The following is a 27392-nucleotide window of genomic DNA, read 5'->3' as shown; positions in this document are numbered from 1 at the left end:
AACATTTTAAGCAGCTATTAGATGACAATAAAGTTTAATCCTATATAAAGTGTTAAGACAGAGTTGTTTACTTCAAATCCAGGAACCTGGACAAAGACTGGAACAAACTGGATTATTTGGGGTAGGAGTTTTGCGAAGAGAGTGTTGTCATGACCAAATCTAGTGTGTCTTGAGTCCTTGAGTTATTTCTCTCTATTACGGAAGAATTTCTGCCACTCGGTTTCCCATTTTCTTCCGGTTCAAGCGGGAGGAGAGTACGAGGGTTGAACAGATGTCGAGGCTCCCCCAGGATGCCAACTCTGGAAGAAGAATTATTGCTATAGTTAATCCAGTAAATGGTAAGGCCAAAGACTGTGATTCACAGTTGTGTTTGTGACTGTGATTATGAGTCTGTGATAGTCACACACACACACACACACACACACACATACACACACACACACACACACACACACTAAAGCTAAGACATACATAAACTTTAAAAAGCCAGACCTGTTTCCAGGCCTATTTCCATTGTGGTCTTACACACCAGCCACAAACTGAATCCTAGCAAGAGTCTGTTCTAGCTCTACCCAAATCTCCTCAAGATGAATACTTACAATAGACCCTCAGCACTGAAGATCTGACCCTCCCTCACCCCTTCAGGCTACAACTATATAGAGTCTAGCACAACTTCTGGGGATCTCTTTTTTTCTAGTCCAGATGGGCCTCAGTGGACAGGCTCTGGTCAGGGAGTCAGGGGTTGGCAAGGGAACAGATGCTTTTCTCGGGGTGCAGAGCCTGAGTCCCCGGAGACACCGACCAGGAGGCAGCCACCACGACTCTCCTGGGATTCCCCTTGGACCACTTACACTGGTATGGTCACCGAGTCCTGACTTGCTGTGTCCTTCTGCATTCGGGGCAGCAGCTTGATGCCTGCCACGTACTTTTTTTCAACGATGTTTTGAGCTTTTTCTCTGAGAGAGGGCAGCAGTGTAGACAAAACTGGGGAGCGCATGTCCACAGCCTTTTTAATTGCTGGACGTTTCGCCATCATTTTCCTGTGGGAGGGAGGGGTGGCAGTCATGTTACACTGTCCTGCTTCTGACAAATGTCCTTGCGTGGACGAAAGGGCCAAAGGTCATAGCTGAGACAGATGCCATGTGCAGGCTTGTATCCCAGCTACAGAGGAGGCTAAGGTACAAGGATCATACCTTGTTTGAGGCCAGCCTGAGCTACACAGAGAGACTTCTCTCTCTCTCTCTCTCTCTCTCTCAAAAAAAAAAAAAAAAAAGCCGGGCAGCAGTGGTGGCGCACGCCTTTAATCCCAGCACTTGGGAGGCAGAGCCGGGCGGATCTCCATGAGTTCGAGGTCAGCCTGGGCTACAGAGTGAGTTCTAGGAAAGGTTCCAAAGCTCCAAAGCTCCACAGAGAAACCCTGTCTAAAATAAAATGAAATAAAATAAAATAGAGGTCATACCGAAATTGTACCAATGTCATGCGCTTTTTCTCTCCTCCTGATTCTTCATCCTCACGCTTCCTTCGAGGGATGTTGAACATATTGGTACGAAAAAGTCTTCCTACTTCTTCCTCAATCTCTGTCAAATACTGACGTCGGAAGACAATCCAGGCTACGTATGTACAGAAAGTATAAAGGGACTGAAAGAGAAAATAGAAGAATCACAAACCCCGGAAGTGCTATGAAAACTCCCACTGTCTCCTTTGTATCATTACGTAGACACAAACCCGGATGACCCAGCTGTTCGAGATCCCTGGAAGTTGTCCAGAACTGCCCGTGTACTCACATTTATGGGTGGAAAACAGGCCCAAATTCTAAGGTATAACAAACAGTATGTTATCATCCTTTCTAAAAAGGATATTTGTTAAAAAAGATGTGCCTGCCGAATGGCTACTGGTCATTGCTGTGTTACGTTTTCTTTTTTCTTTTTTTTTTTTTGGTTTTTTGAGACAGGGTTTCTCTGTGTAGCTTTGCGCCTTTCCTGGAACTCACTTGGTAGCCCAGGCTGGCCTCGAACTCACAGAGATCCGCCTGGCTCTGCCTCCCGAGTGCTGGGATTAAAGGCATGCGCCACCACCGCCCGGCTGTGTTACGTTTTCATAGCAAATGAAAAGTCCCCAAAGCAAGGGACTCACCTCAAAGAATTTCCAGTCTTTTTGCGTGTCTGATATTTTCTCCCTGAAATAGAACAAATCACAACTATAGGTGATAAGTTCATTGTCCACAATATGTAGAGTTCTAACTGGTGGCCCTACTATAATTTGGATCTGGAAGGTCCCGAGGCCATAGGCTTGGTTGCTAGCTGATGGCAATATCAGGAGGTGGTGGAAACTTCAAGTGGTGGGGCCCAGTTGGAGGAAGTAGGTCACTGGGAATGTGCCCTGCCGGGTGGCCCTGTCCTGGGACTCTTCCTCTCTCTCACTTCCTAGTTGCCACGACATAAGCAACTTTCTTCTATCATGCCCGCCCGCCATGACGCTCTTCCTCACCACAGACCCAGAACTGCTAAGACCTTCACATTGGTTATGATATTTCATCCCCTACTGTCCCCACGAGGGAGTCAGCACTGTGATATCTAGTCACACTGAGGAAGATGATGTTGCGATTCAAGTCCAGTTCTCTCTCTGTATGTCCACGGCGCTAGCCAGCCACCTCTCATCTTTCTGCTGACGGCTATCCCTTACCCTACCTACTCCTCATACTGCTTTCTGATATTGGGCAGCACCTTTTCTGCTGGGTGGGCACTGAGTGTGTGTTAAATACATCAGATGTGTGTATGTGTGTTTTGTTGTACTTTGTTTTTAAAGAGAGAGACTTGAGCTGGGAGGTGGCGGCGCACGCCTTTAATCTCAGCACTAAGGAAGCAGAGGCAGGAGGATCTCTATGAGTTCGAGGCCAGCCTGGTCTGCAGCAGAGTGATAGGATAGCCAGGGCTACACAGAGAAACCCTGCCTCAGAGAGAGAGAGAGAGAGAGAGAGGGAGAGAGAGAGAGAGAGAGAGAGAGAGGGAGGGAGGGAGGGAGGGAGGGAGGGAGGGAGGGAGAGAGAGAAAGAAAGAAAGGAAGGAAGAAAGAAAGAAAGGAAGGAAGGAAGAAAGAGAAAACATAAAGTTGGATAGGTAGGGAGGATCTAGAAGGAATTGGGGGAGGGAAAACATGATCAAAATGTATTGTATGATAAACTTTTTTAATAAAAATGCTAACTATTACAAAAAACAAAAACCTGGGCTGGAAAGATGGCTCAGAGCACTGGCTGCTCTTCCAAAGGTCCTGAGTTCAATTCCCAGCAACCACATGATGGCTCACAACCTCTGTAATAAGATCTGGTGCCCTCTCTTGGCATTCAGGCAAACATGCAGGGAGAATGCTATTAACATAATAAGTAAATAAATCTTTAAAAAAAAAAGCAAATAGTAGAGTTCTGTTTAAAACAGAAACACTGGTCAATAAAATTCAATATTAACTTCCCAGGTTGGATTAAAATACTAGAAAAAAGTCAACATCTTTTTTTTTTTAAACAGTGCATCTTTTATTTATTTATTTGTTTGTTTGTTTGTTTATTTATTTATTTATTTATTTATTTATGAGACAGGGTTTCTCTGTGTAGTTTTGGTGCCAGTGTATCTTTTTTTTTTTTTTTTTTTGTGTGTGTGTGTGTGTGTGTGTGTGTGTGTGTGTGATATTTTTTATTTTACAATACCATTCAGTTCTACATATCAGCCATGGGTTCCCCTATTCTCCCCCCTCCCACGCCCTCCCCTTACCCCCAGCCCACCCTCCATTCCCACCTCCTCCAGGACAAGTCCTCCCCCGAGGACTGTGATCAACTTGGTAGACTCAGTCCAGGGAGGTCCAGTCCCTTCCTCCCAGACTAAGCCAAGTGTCCCTGCATAAGTTCCTGGTTTCAAACAGCCAATTCATGCAATGAGCACAGGCCTTGGTCCCACTGCCTAGATGCCTCCCAAACTGATCAAGCCAATCAACTGTCTCACCTATTCAGAGGGCCTGATCCAGCTGGGAGCCCCTCAGCCTTTGGTTCATAGTTCATGTGTTTCCATTCATTTGGCTATTTTTTTTTTTCAATAATTGAGTAAAACTGGAATTTATTATATGCCACAGTCGTCCTAGGGACCTCCATGCTATATATATATATAGCCTTTATGGTTCTATGGGTTGTGGTCTGATTGTTCATTTTATATCTAGAATCCACCAATGAGTGAGTACATACCATAACTGTCTTTCTGGGTTTGGGTTACCTCACTCAGGATGATTTTTTCTAGTTCCATCCATTTGCCTGCAAATTTCATGCTTTCATTGTTTTTCTCTGCTGAGTAGTACTCCATTGTGTATATGTACCACATTTTTTTCATCCATTCTTCCGTTGATGGGCATCTAGGTTGTTTCCAGGTTCTGGCTATTACAAATAGTGCTGCTATGAACATAGCTGAGCATGTATCTTTATGGTATGTATCAGCATTCTTTGGATATATGCCCAAGAGTGGTATGGCTGGGTCTTGAGGTAGTTCGATTCCTAATTTTCTGAGAAACAGCCATACTGATTTCCACAGTGGTTGTACAAGTTTACATTCCCACCAACAGTGGAGGAGTGTTCCCTTTGCTCCACATCCTCTCCAACATTGACTGTCATTGGTGTTTTTGATCTTAGCCATTCTAACAGGTGTAAGGTGGTATCTCAGAGTCGTTTTGATTTGCATTTCTCTGATGATTAAGGATGTTGAGCATTTCTTTAAATGTCTTTCAGCCATTTGTAGTTCTTGTTTTGTGAATTCTCTGTTTAGCTCTTTAGCCCATTTTTTAATTGGACTGTTCAGTGCTTTGATGTCTAGTTTCTTGAGTTCTTTATATATTGTGGAGATCAATCCTCTGTCAGATGTGGGGTTGGTGAAGATCTTTTCCCAATCTGTTGGCTGTCTTTTTGTCTTATTGACTGTGTCTTTTGCCCTGCAAAAGCTTCTCAGTTTTGAGAGGTCCCATTTATTAATGGTTGTGCTCAGGGTCTGTGCTGTCGGTGTTTTATTTAGGAAATGGTCTCCAGTGCCAATGCGTTCAAGAGTGCTTCCTATTTTCTTTTCTATTAAGTTTAGTGTAACTGGATTTATGTTTAGGTCTTTGATCCACTTGGACTTGAGTTTTGTGCATGGTGACAGATATGGATCTATTTGTAATCTTTTACATATTGACATCCAGTTATGCCAGCACCATTTGTTGAAGATACTTTCTTTGTTCCATTGTATAGTTTTGGCTCCTTTGTCAAAAACCAGGTGTTCATATGTGCATGGATTAATGTCAGGGTCTTCAATTCGATTCCATTGGTCCGTATGTCGGTTTTTATACCAGTACCAAGCTGTTTTTATTACTATAGCTCTATAGTAGAGTTTGAGGTCCGGGATGGTGATGCCTCCAAGGGTTGCTTTATCGTATAGGATTCTTTTAGCTATCCTGGGTCTTTTGTTTTTCCATATAAAGTTGAGTATTTTTCTTTCCAAGTCTGTGAAGAATTGTGTTGGGATTTTGATGGGGATTGCATTGAATCTGTAGATTGCTTTTGGTAAGATTGCCATTTTTACTATGTTAATCCTACCTACCCATGAGCATGGGAGATCCTTCCATTTTCTGATATCTTCTTCAATTTCTTTCTTTAGAGATTTAAAGTTCTTATCAAAAAGGTCTTTCACTTGTTTAGTTAGTGTTATCCCAAGGTATTTTATATTATTTGTGGCTATTGTAAAGGGTGATGTTTCTCTGACTTCTTTCTCAGCCCTTTTATCATTTGTGTATAGGAGGGCTACTGATTTTTTTGAGTTGATCTTGTATCCTGCCACTTTACTGAAGGAGTTTATCAGCTGTAGAAGTTCCCTGGTAGAGTTTTTGGGGTCACTTATGTATACTATCATATCATCTGCAAATAGTGAAAGTTTGACTTCTTCCTTGCCAATTTGTATCCCTTTGATCTCCTTTTGTTGTCTTATTGCTCTAGCTAGAACTTCTAGTACTATATTGAATAAATATGGGGAGAGTGGACAGCCTTGTCTTGTTCCTGAATTTAGTGGTATCGCTTTGAGTTTCTCTCCATTTAATTTGATGTTTGCTGTTGGCTTGCTATAAATTGCTTTTATTATGTTTAGAAATGTTCCTTGTATTCCTATTCTAAGACCTTTATCATGAAGGGGTGTTGGATTTTGTCAAAGGCTTTTTCAGCATCTAGGGAGATGATCATGTGGTTTTTTTCTTTCAGTTTGTTTATATGGTGTATTACATTGAATGATTTCCGTATGTTGAACCATCCTTGCATCCCTGGGATGAATCCTACTTGGTCGTGATGGATGATTGTTTTGATGTATTCTTGGATTCGGTTTGCCAATATTTTGTTGAGTATTTTTGCATCAATGTTCATGAGGGAGATTGGTCTGTAGTTCTCTTTCTTTGTTGCATCTTTGTGTGGTTTGGGTATCAGGGTAATTGTAGCCTCATAAAAAGAGTTTGGTAGTGTTCCTTCTGTTTCTATTGTGTGGAACACTTTGAAGAGGATTGGTATTAGTTCTACTTTGAAAGTCTGGTAGAATTCTGCACTGAAACCATCTGGTCCTGGGCTTTTTTTAGTTGGGAGACTTTTGATGACTGTTTCTATTTCTTTAGGGGTTATTGGTCTATTTAAATGGTTTATCTGGTCTTGATTTAATTTTGGTATTTGGTATTTATCCAGAAAATTGTCCATTTCTTCCTGGTTTTCCATTTTTGTGGAGTACAGGTTTTTGAAGTATGATCTGATGATTCTCTGGATTTCCTCATTGTCTGTTGTTATGTCTCCCTTTTCATTTCTGATTTTGTGAATTTGGGTGCTCTCTCTTTGCCTTTGGTTAATTTGGCTAGTGGTTTGTCTATCTTGTTGATTTTTTCAAAGAACCAACTCTTTGTTTCATTGATTTTTTGTATTGTTCTCTTGTTTTCTATTTCGTTGATTTCAGCCCTCAATTTGATTATTTCCTGGCGTCTATTTCTCCTGGGTGAGTTTGTTTCTTTTTGTTCTAGAGCTTTCAGTTGTGCTGTTAATTCATTGGTATGGGATTGCTCCATCTTCTTTATGTGTGCATTTAGAGCTATGAATTTTCCTCTTAGCACTGCTTTCATAGTGTCCCATAAGTTTGGGTATGTTGTACTTTCATTTTCATTGAATTCTAGGAACTCTTTAATTTCTGTTTTTATTTCTTCCTTGACCCATTGATGTTTCAGGTGGGCATTATTCAGTTTCCATGAGTTTGTGGGTTTTCTATAATTTTTGTTGTTATTGAGTTCTAACTTTAAGGCATGGTGGTCTGATAAGATACAGGAGGTTATTCCAATTTTTTTGTATCTGTTGAGATTTGTTTTGTGTCCAAGCATGTGGTCAATTTTTGAGAAGGTTCCATGGGGTGATGAGAAGAAGGTATATTCTTTTGTGTTAGGATGGAATATTCTGTAGATATCTATTAGGTCCATTTGAGTCATAACATCTGTTAGGTCCTTTATTTCTTTGTTAAGTTTCAGTCTGGTAGATCTATCTTTTGGTGAGAGTGGTGTGTTAAAATCTCCCACTACTAATGTGTGGGGTTTGATGTGCGTTTTAAACTTTAGTAGTGTTTCTTCTATGAATGTGGATGCTTTTGTATTTGGAGCATAAATGTTTAGAATCGAGACTTCATCTTGGTGGATTTTTCCCGTGATGAATATGTAATGTCCATCCTGGTCTCTTTTGATTGATTTTAGTTTGAAGTCTATTTTATTAGATATTAGGATAGCTACACCAGCTTGTTTCTTAGGTCCATTTGCTTGGAAAACCTTTTCCCAGCCCTTTACTCGGAGGTAGTGTCTGTCTTTGGAGTTAAGGTGTGTTTCTTGTATGCAGCATATGGATGGGTCCTGTTTTCTTATCCATTCTGTTAGCCTGTGTCTTTTTATAGGTGAGTTGAGACCATTGATATTGATGGATATTAATGACCAGTGATTGTTAATTCCTGTTATTTTTTTGGTTGTGTTGTGTTGTCCTTCTGTGGTGTATGTTGGTGTAGGATTATCTGTTGCTTGATTTTTCATGGATGTGTTTAGCTTCTTTGGGTTGAATTTTCCCTTCTAGTGCTTTCTGTAGGGCTGGGTTTGTGGACAGGTATTGATTAAATCTGGTTTTATCCTGGAATATTTTGTTTACTCCGCCTATGGTGATTGAGAGTTTTGCTGGGTATAATAGTCTGGGTTGGCATCCGTGGTCTCTTAGTGTCTGCATGAGGTTTGTCCATGATCTTCTAGCTTTCATAGTCTCTATTGAGTAGTCTGGTGTTATTCTGATGGGTTTGCCTTTATATGTTACTTGGTCCTTTTCCTTTGCAGCTCTTAATATTTTTTCTTTATTCTGTGTGTTTAGTGTTTTGATTATTATGTGGCGAGGGGACTTTTTTTTTGGATCCAGCCTATTAGGTGTTCTGTAAGCTTCTTGTATCTTCATAGGTATTTCTTTCTTTAGGTTAGGAAAGTTTTCTTCTATGATTTTGTTGAATATATTTTCTGTGCCTTTGAGTTGGTATTCTTCTCCTTCTTCTATCCCTATTATTCTTAGGTTTGGTCTTTTCATGGTGTCCCAAATTTCCTGGACGTTTTGTGTTAGGACTTTTTTGTCTTTATTGTTTTCTTTGACTGACGAATCTATTTTCTCTATCGTGTCTTCAGTGTCAGAGATTCTCTGTTCCATCTCTTGCAATCGGTTGGTTATGCTTGTTTCTGTAGTTCCTGTTCGTTTTGTCAGGATTTCTATTTCCAGCATTCCCTCAGCATGTGTTTTCTTTATTGTCTCAAATTCATTTTTCAGATCTTGGAATGTTTCTTTCATCTGTTTAATTGCTTTTTCTTGGCTTGATTTGATTTCTTCCCATTTTTTGTTCGTTTTTTCTTCCATTTCTTTAAGGGAGTTTTTTATTTCCTCTTTAATGGGGTTTTTCATTTCCTCTTTAAGGGAAGTTTTTATTTCCTCTTTAAGGGAAGTTTTTATTTCCTCTTTAAGGAAAGTTTTTATTTCCTCTTTAAGGTAGTTTTTCAATTCCTCTTTAAGGAAAGTTTTTATTTCCTCATTGAGGGAATGTTTTATTTCTTCTTTAAGGGCCTCTATCATCTTCTTAATGTCATTTTTAGGGTTGATTTCTTCTGTTTCTTCTGTCATGGTATGTTTAGGTCTTGCAGGTGTAGAATCACTAGGTTCTGATGTTGCCATATAGGTCTTTATGTTGTTGCCTGTATTTTTGCACTGGCGTCTACTCATCTCTTCCTCTGTGAGGTGCAGGTGGTGTCTGTGTCTGAGAGTGCCTCTCTTGTTCTAATTTTTAGTCTTGGTTTAGTAGTGGTTCTTGGTTAAATTGGTGCTATTGGGCTATTTCTTCAGGGGCAGCTGATTTTGATCGGTGAATTATATACTTATGATTCTGGTGATCTGGTTTGGTGTCTGGGTAGCGCCTTCTTCTGTGTTCCCAGGTCACGTTTTGTTCATTTGTCAACTCCTCAGCTGATCTTGTTTCTTCAGACTTTAAACTGTAGGCATCTGAATCCTCTCCCAGATGGGTTTCAGCTGAGCAGGGTAGTCTCACCAACACCTCCAAGTTGTTGGGTTTCACAGGATCAGCAGCTGGGCCCTGGGTTGTCCTCAGTCGGAGTGTTCAGATTCGTTCTGGTTCTGACCCACCGAGATAGCTTCTTCCCCAGATGTTGGGGTTAGGGGCGTCCCTGTTCCAAGCTGCGTCTGCTTGTCTCCGTCCCTGGGCCTGTTTACCTCTGCAGTCCGCCGCCGGGCCTGTTTACCTCTGCAGTCCGCTGCCGGGCCTGTATGTCCCTGTCAGCTGCCGCTGGGTCTGTCTGCCTCTGGGGGCCGCCACCGGGCCTGAATGTCTCTGCAGGCTGCAGCCGGGACTGAATGTCCCTTTCGGCCGCTGCCGCCGGGACTGAATGTCCCTGTCGGCCTTTGCCGCCGGGCCCGTTTACCTCAGCGGGCCGCTGCTGGGCCCGTCTACCTCCACAGGCCTCCAGCACAGGCCTACCTGCGTCTGCTTGTCTCTACCGCCGGGCCTGTCTACCTCTGTGGGCCGCCGCTGGGCCTGAATGTCCCTGTCGGCCGGCCGCTGCTGTCGGGCCCGTTTACCTCAGCAGATCGCCGCTGGGCCCGTCTACCTCTGTGGGCCGCCGCTGGGCCTGAATGTCTCTGCCGGCTGCCGCCGGGTCTGAATATCCCTGTCGGCTGCCGCCGCTGGGCCCGTCTACCTCCACGGGCCCCCGCCGCAGGCCTACCTGCGTCTGCTTGTCTCCAGTGTATCTTTTAATAAGAAAGTTTCCAAAAAGCAATTGTATCTTCAACTGAACCTTTTGCAGCGCTGATTGACTGATTAGAGCTCCAGTGTGTGCCGGGGGTTGGGAGGTGGCAGGTCTGGGGCCTAATTAAAATTTATCTCTGACTGTTCAGACTCAGTAAATAGCCATTCCTTGCCCACCTCTGTGCCTGACCTAACATCCTGTGAGTCAAGTCAACATCTTATAAACAAAAAATGCTGCAATAGAGAAAAATCACAAATAGTACTGGAAAAGGGAGTATTAGTAAGGAAAAAGTATCTTGGATTCATGGGTCACCTGATGTACGTGACACATTTCAAATGGGTCAAAATGCAGCATTTTTAATGTAATTTTTTTAAACTAACAAAGAAAGATAAGTAGTTTAACTCCAGAAGAACTTGTATGATTATCAAAGGGTATCAGAAATAAGTTGGACAAATTCACATAAATAAAAATGTGGACCATTTTTCTAATGTATATAAATTGCAGGAAACAGCAAAGTAGGACACATGACCAGTGTTTGCTACGGGACACACACAATCTATACAGATTCCTATTTCTTCCTTGGTAAGGGTTAAAACTAAATAAGTAGATAGCCAGATAAAACACCTTGAGGCTTTATATATACACCTTTAAACTTTCAAAAGAATCTGTCATAAACTCCATGATAGCCAAATAAACTTAAGAGTGGATGGTAACAGAAGACTTTTTTTCCCCCCCAAAGACAGGGTTTCTCGGTGTAGCCCTAGCTATCCTGGAACGTGCTCTGTAGATGAGGATAGCCTTGAACTCAGAGATCTACCTCCCTCTGCCTCCGGAGTTCTGGAAATAAAGGTGTGTGCCACCACTAGCTGACCACTAGAACTAAGGCTCCTGGCTCCTCATGTGGGAGCGCTGGAGAGGGCTCTGGAATCCTCTGTTTTGTTGTTGTTGTTGTTTGAGATAGGGCATCACTGTATTGCCCAGGGAGGTCTTCAAGTGACCCTCCTGCCTCAGCCTCCCAGGTGCTTCATACTATAGGCACACATCACTAACATAACGTGCCTGCCGTTAACTGACAGTATACAGCATGATCATGTAATGGTTTGCACTTTCTAGTTAAACATGTTCTGGGTAATAAGTCATAAGGGAATAGCCCAAATGTAATGTGGACAAAGAAGTTCAAAGTGAAAATGTAAGACAGAAAAGCTCAAACCATGTACGTGTTCACAAAAAAGAACGGTGGATCGAATGGCTAAGACACACAACAGAATCCCTATAACCGCTATTGAAACTACACACAAAGAATACATACGAACAGAGTATATATGTGATGAAGAGTGAAGAATGGTGGATTGGATGGTTCCCCCACACAACAGCAGGTCCAAAGCTGCTACTGAGACTGTGTGGGGTGTGTGTGTGTGTGAAAGAAAGCACAGGAAATGCAGGCTGAAAACAGGTATCCAGGACAACTGAGTCAGCACACTCCTCAGAAGACACACGAGGGATGTCTTATACTCCTTTTCCTGTGCTCAAGGCGTGGCTCCTGGGCCACTGTGAAACTCCTGAGGCACTTCAGAGTTAAGAACCAAAGCTCCCCACCCTGTAAGTTCAAACTCTCCTGAGCTGTGAGCCTCTTTTGGGTTTTAGCTATGGTATGTAGGCATTGGCATCCTGAGGTTAACAAAACAAAACAAACAAAAAACAGTTTCCCACAGACAGCGCTGTCTCAAACTGGTAGTCCTTACAGCTGTGGTTGCTGCAAGAGAAGCAGACACTGCTCCCCTCCCCCACACAACACTGGTCATTACTTGGTCTCCTCCTGAGACAGCCAAGCAGCCCAGGTCCTCAGGCTGCACGAGATTCCACAGAGAGAACAAGTGATCTCATTCATCCCAAGATGGAGAAGTTTATAAAATGCTGGCTGAGACTCCGGAATGCCTTCCAATACTTACTTGGCTCTCTCAACGCAGTTATCATTAGTGCTTGGGACAGATTCTCACCTGAGCCCCATTAGAGGGAACACTTTCTCAGGGGTACCACAAGTCAAATGGACAGGTGCTAGGGATGTGCCGACCTAAGGGCAGCTGAAGCGCATGCATACTTTCCACAGTTCATGTGATGCTTGTCCGCCATGCCCACGCCCAGCACGAGGAAGCAGTACTTTTGGGCCAGGTTCTTCTGTGCGTCTTCTAACTTGCTCATAACCAGCTCTATCTCTTTTTTCTCTACCAGGCCTCTGGGGGCAAGCAGAGAGACAAGGTAGATTAATTCTGGTGTAAGTCTGTAGTAATGAGCAAGAAGTCAGAATTGTAGGCTATTTAAAAGAAACCATTGTCAATCAACAAATTGCACTCACCAATTTGACTTCCTTGAGTTCTGGCATGGGGAAATCCTCAAAATCTCTCTTTCTCTTTTGAAAAAGATAGATTTTTTTTTATTTGAATGTCTTGCACGTATGTGTGTTAAGTGCACTGTGTAGGTGCCTGGTGCCCACACAAGACAGGGCATTGGACAGGAGTTATGGTGGTTGTAAGCCACTATGTGGGGGCTGGACCTAAACCCTGGACCTCTGGAAAAGCAGCCAGTGCTCTTAACTGCCAACCCATCTCTACAGCCCCTCCAAGCCTCTTATGGCTATTAATCACTCGAGGCAGCATCTCAAGTTTAGGGTGAATGTCACTTGGATAGGTCCCTTATATTTGATGCTCTTTATGTATCCTCAACTATATTCACAGTGAATCCTAATTCCTATAGAACGTTCCAGTAACAAGTTACTGGCGCCGGCTGCAGGGCAGCTGCCTGTTCCCATCCCTGCTCTTTCTAAAACACTTGTGGAGACTCTTTGTCACCTCAGCTCTCCCCAAGGCTCTGGTGTTGCTATTAAGTTCAGGCATTCTGTGCCTGAATGCAGGCTGCTCCCATTTCTGAGCTCGGCTCTGCTTGGTAGGGAGCCATTTGCTGGCCACTACTCGGTGGATTCTGGCATCAAGTGTGAGCACATCACTTCCCTATGAAAACACAGCCCAGCTCTGATTGAATTGCAAAGGAGCTTTGTAAGACACTTGTTCTTGGGCTAGAGCGGGTCTGAAGTCTAATTCTAAGTGTTTGCAGTAAAGCATGGTAGGAAACAGTACTGTTGACGATACTGTTGAGTGTCACTGGAAAGTGAATGGAATTCGCTCTCAATGGTGACAAATTACTGCTCCTTCTCAAGTGAATTACTGCACCAATGGTGTAAAGACAGAGCTGGGCGGTGGTGGCGAACACATGTAATCCCAGCACTTGGGAAGCGGAGGAAGGTGGATCTCCGTGAGTTCTAGACCAGACTGGTCTACAGAGCAAGTTCTAGGGCAGCCAGGGCTACACAGAAAAACCCTGTCTAGGAAAACAAAAAACAAAGAACAAAACATCTGAAGACATGCTGTGAGTGGCGAGGGATGAGTTCAAGGATAGCTTGGATGGTCCGTCACACGGCACAAAGCGTTATCACAGGCAACACAAGGCTTGTGAGTCACTGGAGGAAAGTGAGTTTCTGGGATAAAGAAAGTGGGCTTCAACTTGAAGATCCCAGATGTACAGTGCAAACACACCCTCTATGTGCAGCCTGCAGACCACATCCCAGCGCCTGCCTCCAGCCTCCTTCACCAGAGGCTCCACTGGCTAATCCTCTTCTTTTGCTATAGAAACCCAACCAAACAGCCATCAAGGGATGCTCTCCAACATTTGGACAATGGTTCTCAGGTTTTACTCGGTTATCAAGGAAAACTATCGTGAGGTACTTGCTCAAAGTACAGAGTCCCAATGGGACCCCACCTCCAGATTCTGGAGAGAGCTCAGGAAAATTCAAACCATCATTCCCACTGACTATGGAGCTGGGGACTCACTTTGCAATATACATAAGGAACCTGTGTGTTGGGCTTTCAAAATGGCTCAGCAGTTAAGGGTGCTTGTCATCAACCCTGATGCCATTAGTTCAATCCCTGGGACCTACATGGTAGGAGAACAGACTCTAGAAAAATTGTCCTCTAACCTTTAAACACACACACACACACACACACACACACACACACACACACACACACACACATACACACACACACACACTAAACAAAGAAATAAAATGTAATTTTAAAAAATTAACAAAAACAAAAAGAACCCAGGGCTGGAGAGATGAATCAGTAGTTAAGAGCACTTGCTGCTCTGCCAGAGGACCCGAGTTCAGTTCCCTGGACCCAAGTGCAGTTCCCTGCACCCACATGGCCCCTGACCTGTAACTCCAGCCCCAGAGGTCCCGGCTCCTCTGGTCTCCCAGAGTGGCTGCACTCACGTGCGCACACCAATATGCAGACGCACACATTTACGCACACATTTACACACAATTCAAACTAAGACATCATTTTCAAGCCCCGTTGAAGTGGAAGGAAGGGGCAAAGCTCTGTAACCAAAGCCAAAGGAAAAATAACCGCAATACAAACTTCTAGGCAACGCTGGTCCGCTTGCATCAATATTCTGTGTCTGAAAATCATTCCCCTCGATGGTTTGGGCGTCTTCATTGCCTCAAACATTTGTGTGTAGGGTTGGGGTGGGGATGGGGACTGAGTATCATGTAGCCTAGGCTGGACTTGAACTCACTGTGTAGCTAAGGATCTGATCTTTCTGCCTCCACCTCCCAAGTGCTGAGATCACAGGCTACACCACCTCACCAGGTTTATGCAGTACTGGGGATTGAACCCAGGGCTTTGTGTATGTTAGGCAAGTGCTCTACCAGCTAAGCTGCATCCCCAACCCTTCAACAGTCTTTAAACACAGTTAGTGGTTCACCTGAATCAACACACATAGTCCTCAAACATGCAAATGAAGGGGTAGGGACGTAGCGCATGTGCTATGGAAAAAAAAACATTTGAAAAGAATTTAAAGAGACATGGAAGTGATAATAAGCTTTGGTCCCATAGGATCTCTCTTGGAAATTCTTTTTTTAAAAAAAATTATCCAAAATCAGACAGAGAAATTTTATGAATGAAGATATTCAATTCTGAGCTGAGCATGGTAGCACATGCCCATAATCCCAGCACTTGGGAAACTGAGGCAGGAGGATCAGGAATTCAAGATCAACCTCAGATATATAATGATTTCAAGGTCATTTCTGGGCTAAATAAGACTGTCTCAAAAAAACTTCAAAAAATTCAATACGAAATTATTGTTGTTGTTGTTGTTGTTATTATTATTTATTGAGACAGGGTATCTCACTATGTAGCCCTAGTTGGCCTGAAACTCACCATGTAGATGAGGTTGGCCTCAAACTCATAGAGATCCACCTGCTAAAGCCTCCCAAGTGCTGAGATCAAAAGCATGCACCACCATGACTGGTCTGCAATTATTATTTATCTATCAAAGAAACAGGAAATTTTCCAAATAAATAAGCAAAAGGGATGAAAGGAATACCACTCATACAGCCAGTTAGTTAGAATTTAAGGCTTGACATTTATTAACTTTGTGCAACTGGAATCACATATTTTCCTCTGTGTAAATACCCCAACACAATCTATATTTAACTCTGTTATAAAGAAGTAGGACCAACTGACTACTGGACACACGAAAATGAAAGGTGATCATGATTTCGAGATCCCATAATTGAAGGTCTGAGTTTGTTTGTTTTCCTATACCACTGTGTTCAATGCATTAGTTTCGGTGCATTGAAAAACTTACCAGGAGAACTTTCTTCTCTGTTACTTATAAATTAATACATAAAACAAGATTAGTAATAATTAGCTAGATAAGTAAGAAGCCTCAGAATTGGAAGGAACCAGAAGACTGTGACAAGCCAAAGAGCCATGGAAACCTACTGAGCTCAGTTTGGGAACAAGAGGACTCCTCAAGCCTCCTAAGCCGCAGTTGGCTTTAGCTTTTGATGCTGCCATAGAAACGCTTCCCGCTCTGGCTGCCCTGCTGTGAGATGCCACCCTGAAATAACACTCTGTGTGGATCATGGTGGTATGACAGGCCCAGCAGTGTCTGAAGTGTGTATCTGGTCCTTACAAAACTGCTGTGCAGGGACATCTGTCAGTTCACAAAACGTTTCTCCAGCTGCTTGATCAGATCCGAGAGTTTTATATTTGAAAAACATTCTGTTGCAAGAAATTAACGGCCCTCCCCAACACTCCTAATAGTTAAATCATTGAGTTGGCTCCACCAGACGAGGCTGGGGGGAGGGGAGGGGAGGGGACAGGACGGCCTGGGCACTTGGAAAGTTCCACGGTTTGTGAAAGGTCACTAAGCCTGAGAGGCATTGTTGTGTTCTGGACTCCAAGTTCCCAGATCGTGGCTCTGGTGTTTATCTCTAGGCCACTGCTGCCTACCAGTGCAGTCAAGTTTTCTATAGACAGGTTAAGAAACTGCGTCCATTTTCCTTTGACAGAGAAGGTTTTAGTTTCAGCTAAATCTACTTTTTAAAATACCTTGCCATTTGTTATAAGATGCTTACAATCCTTTTAGCATAGATTTTGTAAGCATAAAAACCATGAGAATAGATGGACGGTGGTTAGCCTGCTCCTTTAAAACCCAGCACTTGGGAGGCAGAGCCAGGCAGATCTCAGTGAGTTCAAGGCCAGCCTTGTCTACAGACTGAGTTCCAGGACAGCCAGAGACACAGAGTAGAGAAACCCTGTCTCTAAACAAACAGACAAAAAACATGAGAAGAGAAAGAGGTGGCACTGGAGAGGCCCTGCATGATTCTGTGCTGATATCACCAGCTGTGAGGGCCTGCCAAGCACTTTGAGGGCTTCATCTGAATTGAGATGCTATAGACACAAGAGACACCAGACCCTGGAGATGACAGGAAAAAGCATCCCATTAATAGCATCCTAAGGGGCTGGGGAGATGGTCCAGTAGGCGGCGTGGTTGCTGCTCGGGCTCAAGGACCTGAGTTTAGATCCCCAGCACCCATGTGAAAACTCGGCATGGTGTCAGGCATCTGTGACCTCAGCTCTGAGGGGAAATGGGACAGGCGAATTCCTGGGGTGCTCTGGCCAGCCAGTCTAGCTGAAAAACAGCAAGCTCCAAACACAAAGTAGAGAGTGACGAAGGAAGATAGGACACAGACCTCAGGCCTCTATGTGCCCATGCATGGATGAACACACTACCTCCCACATGTACACACGTGCACATAACACATGCATACACATGTATATAATATACACACACATGCATGCATATAACACACACATGCATATAATGCACACACATACACACACACAAAGAAAGAATACAAATTTTTAAAGGAAAGAATTATTTTAAAATAGTAACATCCAGCCGGGAGGTGGTGGCGCACGCCTTTAATCCCAGCACTCGGGAGGCAGAGCCAGGCGGATCTCTGTGAGTTCAAGGCCAGCCTGGGCTACTGGCCTACAGAGTGAGTTCCAGGAAAGGCGCCAAAGCTACACAGAGAAACCTGTGGTGGTATTGTGTTCCCTGAAATATTGTGCACTCTAATAAACTTATCTGGGGTCAGAGACAGAACAACCACAATATTAAACATAGAGGTTAGGCAGTGGTAGCACATGCCTTTAATCCTAACATTTCAGAGGCAGAAATCTGTCTGGATCTCTGTGAGTTCAAGGCCACATTGGAAACAGCCAAGCATGGTGACTAACACCTTTAATCCTTTAATCCCAGGGAGTGATGGCAGAAAGCAAAAAGGTATATAAGGAATGAAGACCAGAAACTAGAAGCTTTTAGCTGGTTAAGCTTTCAGGTTTTGGAGCAGGAGTTCAGCTGAGATTCATTCTGGATGAGGACTCAGAGGTTTCCAGTCTGAGGAAACAGGATCAGCTGAGGAAATGGCAAGGTGAGGTAAGCTGTGACCTGTTCTGCTTCTCTGATCTTCCAGCATTCACCCAATATCTGGTCCTGGGTTTGTTTTATTAATAGGACCCTTTAAGATTCATGCTACAGAAACTCTGTCTCGAAAAGCCTAAATAAATAAATAAATAAACAAATAAATAAATAAATAAAATAGTAACATCCTAGTATAGACTACATATTAACATAATATTTTTAAGTTACTGGGTTGGATAAAATAACAATTTAAGTTCATATTACCTGTATCTTTTATTTTTTTATGTATCTTATTTATTTGTTTATTTTTATTACATGTGCATTGGTGTTTTGCCTGCATTTGTGTCTGTGGGAGTATGTCAGATCCCTTGGAATTGGAGTTATAGATAGTTATAAGCTGCCATATGGATGCAGGGAATTGAACCTGAGTTCTCCAGAAAAGAAGCCAGTGCTCTTAACTGCTGAGCCATTTTTCCAGCCCCTCTTGCTGTGGGACGGTCTGTATGTCAAATTGCTCAGATTGGTCAATAAATAAAACACTGATTGGCCAGTGGCCAGGCAGGAAGTAGGTGGGACAAGGAGAGAGGAGAATTGTGGGAAGCAGAAGGCTGAGGCGGAGAGACACTGCAGCCGCCAGCCATGACCAGCAGCATGTGAGGATGCCGGTAAGCCACCAGCCACGTGGCAAGGTATAGATTTATGGAAATGGATTAATTTAAGCTGTAAGAACAGTTAGCAAGAAGCCTGCCACGGCCATACAGTTTGTAAGCAATATAAGTCTCTGTGTTTACTTGGTTGGGTCTGAGCGGCTGTGGGACTGGCGGGTGACAAAGATTTGTCCTGACTGTGGGCAAGGTAGGAAAACTCTAGCTACACCCTCTTTTTTATATTTTTAAGACACATAATTAGAATTTTTTTTTTTTTGAGACAGGGTTTCTCTATATAACAATTCTGCCTGTCCTGGACCTTGCTTTGTAGACTAGGCTGGCCTGGAACTCACAGAGATCTACCTGCCTCTGCCTCCCAAGTGCTGGGATTACAGGCATGTGCCACCCGGTGAAAATTTTAAATTACAAATATGGCTTTCATTATATCTCATCGTGGAGCAGTGCTGATCTGCGCTTGTTGGAATGTTTCAGTATGAGAATTCCTTTGTGATTGCTCAGTGAGCTTTAAAACAGAGCAAAGCCTCCCATGAAAAATGTTTTCCTAGACCAGACTTAAAAGAGACGCCATCATCCCTTCACCCTAGATAATACTGCCAGGAATAAAAAGTCTCAAGCGTGTTATAAAATCTTACTCACACCATGTAGCTTTGGGGTTTCTTTTCCATTGAGATTTTCTCCACATAATAAGACAGATAGTATAATAGTGCCATAAGGAAGTTGTCAAGACTCTTATTTCTGCAGGGAAATTTATGATAAGAGAAAAAAAGAAATCAGCACTCCTGATTGCAAACATTAGGTTTCTTATGAAAAACAATGGGGGACACAGTGTAAGAATAAATAGAAATATGTGGTTCCAAACCTATCACACAATTAACTTACTATCTCAAATTCTACCCGTTGTGATGAAGATGTAAAAAAACATCTGAGAAACACATTTCTGGAAAGTCAGATGTTAAATTATTAATGTACTATTAATAATTTTTATCACTTCACAAGTATTTGCTCTGTAAGCAACATATTTCCATTGTTTGTAAAATGTACAGGCTGGGCATGGTGGTTCACACCTGTGACCCCAGCAATCAGGGAGATTTTAAGTTCTAGGCCAGCCTGGGCTGCTAAACATAACGGAGAGAAAACTTCTCCACAGCACAATCCTATCTCAAAATACAAACCAAAGCACAGAAATAGATGAAGTTCTCTTCTCCCATCCTTTTGTAAACATCTTACTCCGGAAGTGGCCACTTGTGAATACCGGCGGTCCACAGGCAAGTCGCTCTTCCCCCTTGCTCTAGGACTTTGGAGCATCTCTGTCTTGGGGCCCCTGTGACCTCAGGTATCTCCCCCACACTCTCTAGTCGCTGCGAGGATGGCTTGCACAGAGGCACGGTGTGCTCTTTCTCTAAGAATCAGATCGGTTTCCACTTCCCAGGCCTGTTTCGCTTCCTTCCCCTTGTGGAGGGCAGCTTTACCTCATGAACGTCGTGAAAGAGCAGACCCGCTGCATTTCAGTGTCCTGGAGCGAAAGCAGCGCGACAACTGAAAGAGAGGAGGCAGTTTGTTAGACGACGCAGAGAGCGGCCCCGGGATGCTGGAGGCGGCATCGCACCCGAGGACAGCGAGGAAGAAAGTGACTCACACTTGACGTCGTCCAGCGTGACGTTGCCATGCTGGTAGCGTTTCTCCAAGGCTTTCACCGACTTTTCGTCCCTTGAGGCAAGCCTTTTATCTGTCAACCTGTTTGGGTATAGAATAGGCTCAGGTGGTGATTCTGTTGTTGTTGTTGTTTTAAGATTTTTATTTTATTTGTATGGGGGGAGGAGGCGATTGCCTGCTTGGATGTCTGTGCGCCACATTCGTGCAGTGCTCCAGGAGGCCAGAAGAGGGTGTTGGATCCCCCGTGTAGAATTACAGTCACCTGTGAGCCACCCTGTTAGTTCTGAGAGTCAAATCTTAGAGGAAGAACAGCCAGTGCTCTTAACCTCTAAGCCACCGCTCTATCCCTCAGAGAGTATTTTTAAAAGATCTAGTTGTATTTAGTACGTACTGAGATGCTTGAGAATTTGCTTGTAAGGTAATGAGAGCTTGAGTGTCGTGCATGGGTTCCATTTAATGCAGTATTGTTTCAGGATGCACTTTTGAATACTGCATTTATCATAGGAGTGGAAGCATGCATACTGATATAAAATGTAAACTCAAATAGATCATTTTGTTGTTGTTGTTTCAAGGTAGGGTTTCTCTGTGTAGCCCTGGCTGTCCTGGAACTCACTCTGTAGGCCAGGCTGGCTTCAAACTCAGAGATCCGCCTGCCTCTGCCTCCTGAGTGCTGGGATTAAAGGCATGTGCTACCAGTGCTCAACTTTCAAATAAATCATTTAAATCACTTAATGGGTTGAGGATGTGGTTCAGTGATAGGATGTTTGCTAGAATGTGTGAGGCTTTTATCTACAGCACTATGGATGGATGGATGGATGGATGGATGGATAGATATGAGTGAAATTCTGGTGTCGCTAGTATTTTCAGACTAAAAGAAAAATGTAACAAGTTTAAAATATACCAGTAGCCACATTATCAACGGAATGAATGTCTAGGGGCTATTTGTAACTCCTGCTGTAGCTGAGACCCTGCCTGTGTTCCCGTGGTGGATATCTGCATGGCAACCTAGGAAAACAGGGCAGGTATCTCTTTGAGTTTGCAAAGACAAGCGAGTCCGCTGTGAGACGGCGTGGTCGAAGGGGAGCCACCTTTCTGAAGCCGCCCCGTCCATCTCAGCGAAGTGAACCGCCTTCCCCTTCTTGCCCTTCTCCTTGAGCTCTACTGCAGGGGTGAAGCTGCAACGAGAAGGAGATGATTAGGGGCTTGACCTTTCCCCGGGGGAAAGCCAGCCCTATGGGGCCATAGCTTATGGAGTCTGAAGATTGGCAATGATGAGCAGTGTTCAACTCGGGATGTATGTACACGTGGAACCACTATCAAGAGGAAGATTGGCACCTCTGACTCACCTTCAGCTTCTAGAATGTCACCATGCACCAAACATTTCTTTTTTTTTTTTTTTGTCAAATATGTCTTTTTATTTAACTAAATACTATAAAACTTGTGTTAGCAACAAAGAATTCAAATCATTTTCTTTTTCTTTCTTCATTTTGTAAAATTTTTTTATTTATTTGAGACAGGGTCTTTCTACACGGCCCTGACTGTCCTGGAACTCACTGTGAGACCAGATTGGCTTCAAACTCAGAGATCCACCTATCCAAGTCACAGCACAATGGTATTTATTAAACAGTGCTGTTTACCATAAGAGAGAAGCCATGAGGCACAACAAAACCCACTATAAGAGTTTATTAAGGGAAGGGAATAGGAAAAATGTGCCTATGGAATGACTACACCAAACATTTCTGAATGAACGTCTTGTAGTATGGTCACAAAAAGGAAACTCATAAATGTAGAAGGCTTTCTGAGTTCATTGAGTACTTGTGACCGGCCAGGTACTTTTAGGCACTATCTCATTCTCATAACTTTATGAGATAAACATTACTGTCATCATTTTCACACCTAGGATGTGAAGCTTCCAGATTACATAGAAAATGGTAAAGCCGGAACAGGTGTCCATGTCCTCTAGGCACCGGGCAGTTCTGCCTCGCAAGCAGCCATCTCAGGATCACGGCTCTGGGAAGGTTTCACCACTTTGACTGGATCTGGGGTGTTACGACTTACTTTTCTAACCCGTCAGAAGCAACTTTGCCTCTGCCCAAAGTTATGTATCTTACTATTAAACTTCAGCCAGTGGCGACAGAAGCACTTTCTCCCAAGTTCAGTCATTCTCCAAAAATGGAGACCATTTTTGTTTTGTTTTAGGGTTTTCGAGACAGGGTTTCTTTGCATAGCCTTGGCTGTCCTGGATCTTGCTCTGTAGACCAGGCTGGTCTGGAACTCACAGAGATCCTCCAGTCTCTGCCTCCTCAGTGCTGGGATTAAAGGAGTGCACTACCACCGTCCAGCTGACCAACTTTATAAACTCCCATTACCTCCTTTTCAAACATCACAAGGAAATATTTTTTTGAGAAATACTTCCTCATAGGAGTATTAAAGTTAGTTTGGTACTTTCTTCTAGGTTTTCCAACTTCCTGGCAACAGTCATATTGTGATAAAATGTTAGCTTCTAAAGGCTGGAGAGATGGCTCAGTGGTTAAGAGCACTGGCTGCTCTTCCAGAGGACCCAGGTTCAATTCCCAGCACCCACATGGGGGCTCACAACTGTAAGTACTGTTACAGGCAATCCCATGTCCTCTTCTGGCCTCTGTGAGCACCAGGCACATTCATAGCTTTATTTGAACTCTGATTGGAGCAAAATGAAATATATCAGACACCAGGAGTCTGCTGAATGCCAACTGAATATTTGATATTAAGGCTTATATTTAGACATGTAAATAGTAACAGTAGGTTTTCTATGAAAGTGCTTATAGTTTGAATTACATACTGAAATATTTGTAGATTAAATTATGTGATACTGGGGTTTGCTTAAAAAACAAACAGAGGGGTAAGGTGGATGGCACATAGGGTTAACTCTGTTTCTTCATGGTAGCTCTCAATGGTCCCCTAGCTGTCCCTGGTGTGTGTATTCTCCACAGTCTGAGGCCTGGGAATGGAGGGGTTACTTGTTAGGTTGGCATCCCTTACACTGCACTTATAAATGCTAAGTGCACAGTTTGATGACATTTTTAACATGTATATACCCAGAAACAACAAGGATCAAGATCTAACTCTCAGCTCCTTTACCAGCACCATGTCTGCCTGCACACCACCATGCTCCACCATGACGATAATGGACTAAACCTCTGAAACTGTAAGCCACCCCAACTAAATGTTTTCTTTTATAAAACTTGCCACAGTCACAGTATCTCTTTACAGCAATAGAAACCCTAACTAAGATAACCTCCATTTTATTTTGTTGTTATTTATTTATTTGAAGCTCAGACTCAACCAGGAAGACCTTGAACTTACCACCTTCCTGCCTCTTTCTCCCCAGAGCTGAGTTAACTGACATCTACCACTCTGCCCAGTTGGATGCTGGAGACTGAACCCAGGGATCTGTGTATATGAGGCAAGCGCTCAACCAACTGAACCACATCTCAAGCTCCACAACCTACATTTGAAGTCATAACCATCAATATTCTCCAAAATTAGTGTCAGTCCAATCAAACCGTATGTTCAGAACAATTTGGTAACAAGCTAATAAAAACTCGGAACTCATCTGGCCTCTATGGGCATCTCACCCACATACACATAATTAAAAGTAAAACTTTAGCTGGGCGGCGGTGGTGTACACCTTTAATCCCAACACTCGGGAGACAGAGCCAGGCAGATCTCTGTGAGTTCGAGGCCAACTGGTCTACAGAGTGAGTTCTAGGACAGCCAAAGCCACACAGAGAAACCCTGTCTCAAAAAAACAAAAAAACAAAAAAAAAGGCAAAACTTAAAACCCTTAGTTTATTAACGTATTTCATGAATATGAAAAAAATATTAAACTTTTACTTTTAAACTTATTAGTAATCTTAACTGAAATGTTATATGATTAGCACTAAAACGTAGTTTGAAAAGTACTTCCAATTAACCTCATTTACACAGAACTACAGTCCATGGCGAGCATGGTCACGCTGGTCTTCAATACCAGTGCTGCCACGTAGGAGTCCACCCATGTCCTCTTGTGCTGCAGCTGTTCGCCCTCCTGCAGCTCGCCTGCCTAACGCCCACACAGCCTCATTATCTGGCTCACACTCACTGTATGAGATGCTGCAGGAGCTACAGAACAGGATCTTTTGTGACATCTCGGTAGAAAAAAAAAAAAAAGAACAAACAAAACTGAAATGACTGCTTTGGAAACAGCGAGCTACTCGGAGATGCTGAAATAAATCTATGAAACGTGAATGCGTGCTGGAAATGTGGCCTAGCGGTTGAATGCTTGCCAGATGTGTGCAAGGCCCTGGGCTCAAGCTCCAGGACTGCAAGACAAAAATAAAATAGAAACTGTTGATTTTTGACTCTGATGTGGTCTTTGGATTATCTGACAATACATCAGATGCCTTTATATTTATACTATAATTTAAGTGCGAACTACAAGTGCTTAGCCAGCTCTTTTTCCTGACCTCCAGCCTCATCTGTCCAACATCGTAACAGTTGTTTTCATGGGAGCCTGTCATAGCAACCTTAAACACGCCATTGTTCTCCTCTTTTACTCTGTCTGTGGGGGGATGGCAATGCTAGCCGCCCAGTTACCTGGGGAGCAACCTCGCCGCCTACTCCTCTTTCTCCCTTCACGTGTGGGTATTACAGTCTGTCAGTTTTATCCAAACCTCCTGTTTAATGTCTTCCACTCACCTCTCTAGGGACCAGCACCGTTAGTTCTGATTCTCCACTTGTATCACCTCTCTACAATTCCCCTCCCCGGCCACTGCCCTTTTATTTGGGTCCCCAGTGAACAGCTGGGTAACTGGACGTGCTCCATAAACATTTGTTAAATACTTGTTTTGTTGACCAGGCAATGGTGGCACACACCTTTAATCTCAGCACCTAGGAGGCAGAGGCGGATCTCTGTGTGAGTTCGAGGCCAGCCTGGTCTACAGAGCAAGTTCTGGGACAGCTATGGCTATACAAAGAGGAAGGAAGGAAGGAAGGAAGAAAGGAAGGAAAAAAGAAAACAACATCATTAAAGGCTATTCAGCAAAATCATTTTCAGAATGTGGGATTTAATTTTAGCTTTTAGACTTCTCTGCTGTATGGCTTATTCCTCCCCCACCCCCACCCCAGCCCCAGCACATGTAATTGTCATAAAAATGCCTTAAAATTTTTTTTGGTTAAACTTTACCTTCTAAATTCCAGAGTTTTAGTTTCATCTTTCCAGTACCACATTCCTAATCGTAATCCACATTGCTGTAAAATGAAATGATTGCATCAAATATAACAAAAATTCACTTTACAACCCACAGGTCCCCATAACCTTTCCTACTTTCTGTTATTAACTTGTGAATTCTACCGAATTAGCTTCGTTGAAGATGACCTTGGGTTTCTTTCTTTCTTTTCTTTTTTTGGTTTTGGTTTGGTTTGGTTTTTTGAGACAGGTTTTCTCTGTGTAACAGCCCTGGGCTGTCCTGGAACTCGATTTCTAGACCAGGCTGGCCTCGGACTTACAGAGCTCTGCCTGTCTCTGATAGGATTAAAGGCCTGCGCCGCCACCACTGCCAGGTGGACCTTGAGTTTCTGATCCTCATGTCTCTACCTCTCCACTGGGATTACAGACAAGCACCGTTATACCTGTTTTATGTGATGCTGGGTGATCCGTATTCAAGACAGGGGTGGGTGCACGCTAGACAAGTATTCAAAACTAAGTGACACCAGGCTTCTGTGATTTTATTTTGTGTGTGGGGGTGTTTTGCTTGTACACCACGTGTGTGTCATGCTGGAGGAGATCATAAGAGGGCATCGGATCTCCTGTAGTTGGAGTTACCAATGGTCATGAGGCAATTTGTGGGTGCTGGGAATTGAACCTGGCTCCTTTGGAAGAGCAGCCAGTGCTCTTAATCGCTGAGTTATCCCTTCATTGTTTTGTGTTTCTACTTGGTTTCATCCTTTTTGTTTCAATAAGGAAAGGGAGAGAGGATGAAAGATGGAAAGTAGGAGAACAGAAAAGGGTTAGATGGGAAGGGAAAAGGTGGAAAGAAGTGTACTCAAAGATGCCATACAGTAACCATTAATCTACACCTTTAAATTAAACCCCCATTAAAAAATAATAATAAATAAATAAATAAGCCAGGCAGTGGTGGTGGTGCAAACCTTCAATCCCTGCACTCAGGAGGCATAGGCAGGAGGATCTCTGAGTTGGAGGCTAGCCTGGTCTACAGTGTGAGTTCTCTGGATAGCCAGGACTACACAAAGAAACACTGTCTCGTGGGAGGGGGGAATAAAAGGTGTGTGTCGGGGGGAGAGCCGACTCTAAAGTTGTCCCTGACCTTCAGGGACAGAGTTTCATACAGCAGTTGGGGACAAACAACCAGCCTTTCCCCTCCCTGAGTCCAGAGCAGGCACGCTTCTAATGCATCAGGACTACCTGTCTCACAACCTAACAGAGGGGTGGGCTTTCATAATACTCTACATATCTGTGTGCAGCGCCAGACGGAATTCAGTTCTGACAACACACCTCTCTACTTCTGTGTTTGGAGGCAACGATGCCCCCACTGTTCTTGAGAACGGTGGGCACAAAACGAAGGCGACGACCCGCCTGTGGAGGAGCCCTAGCGTCCCGGCCTCCCCATCCAGTCCCGCAGGGCTCCCAAGGTGCCTGCTACACCTCCCGCCCGCCCCGTCGAGGGCGGTTCCCGGTCAGCACGGCCCGTCCGTCACCGGCCCCAAGGAAGTGCTCCCAGGCCTCACTTACGTCTAGTCGGGTGGAGGATTGCCCGTCGAACTGCTTCCTCCTGGAATAAAACTCGGGCACCGACAACATGGTGTCACCTCAGTGAGCATCCCACAGCGGTCACCTGGGATACGGCCACGCCGCGGGCG

The 27392-nt window shown here is 43.7% G+C and overlaps 1 protein-coding gene across 1 annotated transcript; it reads right to left on the bottom strand.

The window, feature by feature from the left end:
* Ppp1r36 (protein phosphatase 1 regulatory subunit 36) lies at positions 1-27392 on the bottom strand. Its single transcript, XM_028876065.2, has 11 exons — positions 27265-27392; positions 25699-25763; positions 21581-21667; positions 20476-20573; positions 20309-20375; positions 19476-19574; positions 12440-12574; positions 2134-2176; positions 1460-1638; positions 852-1040; positions 1-299 (listed from the first exon to the last, which is right to left on the bottom strand). The coding sequence occupies exons 1-11, from the start codon at positions 27331-27333 to the stop codon at positions 113-115; spliced, it is 1218 nt and encodes a 405-aa protein (XP_028731898.1). The 5' UTR covers positions 27334-27392; the 3' UTR covers positions 1-112.

The sequence above is a fragment of the Peromyscus leucopus genome, chromosome 14 (genome assembly GCF_004664715.2).
Source record: "Peromyscus leucopus breed LL Stock chromosome 14, UCI_PerLeu_2.1, whole genome shotgun sequence".
In the NCBI taxonomy this organism is placed as follows: domain Eukaryota; kingdom Metazoa; phylum Chordata; class Mammalia; order Rodentia; family Cricetidae; genus Peromyscus; species Peromyscus leucopus.
Note: the sequence above shows the minus strand (reverse complement) of the source record. Positions and strands in the feature narration are given on the sequence as shown.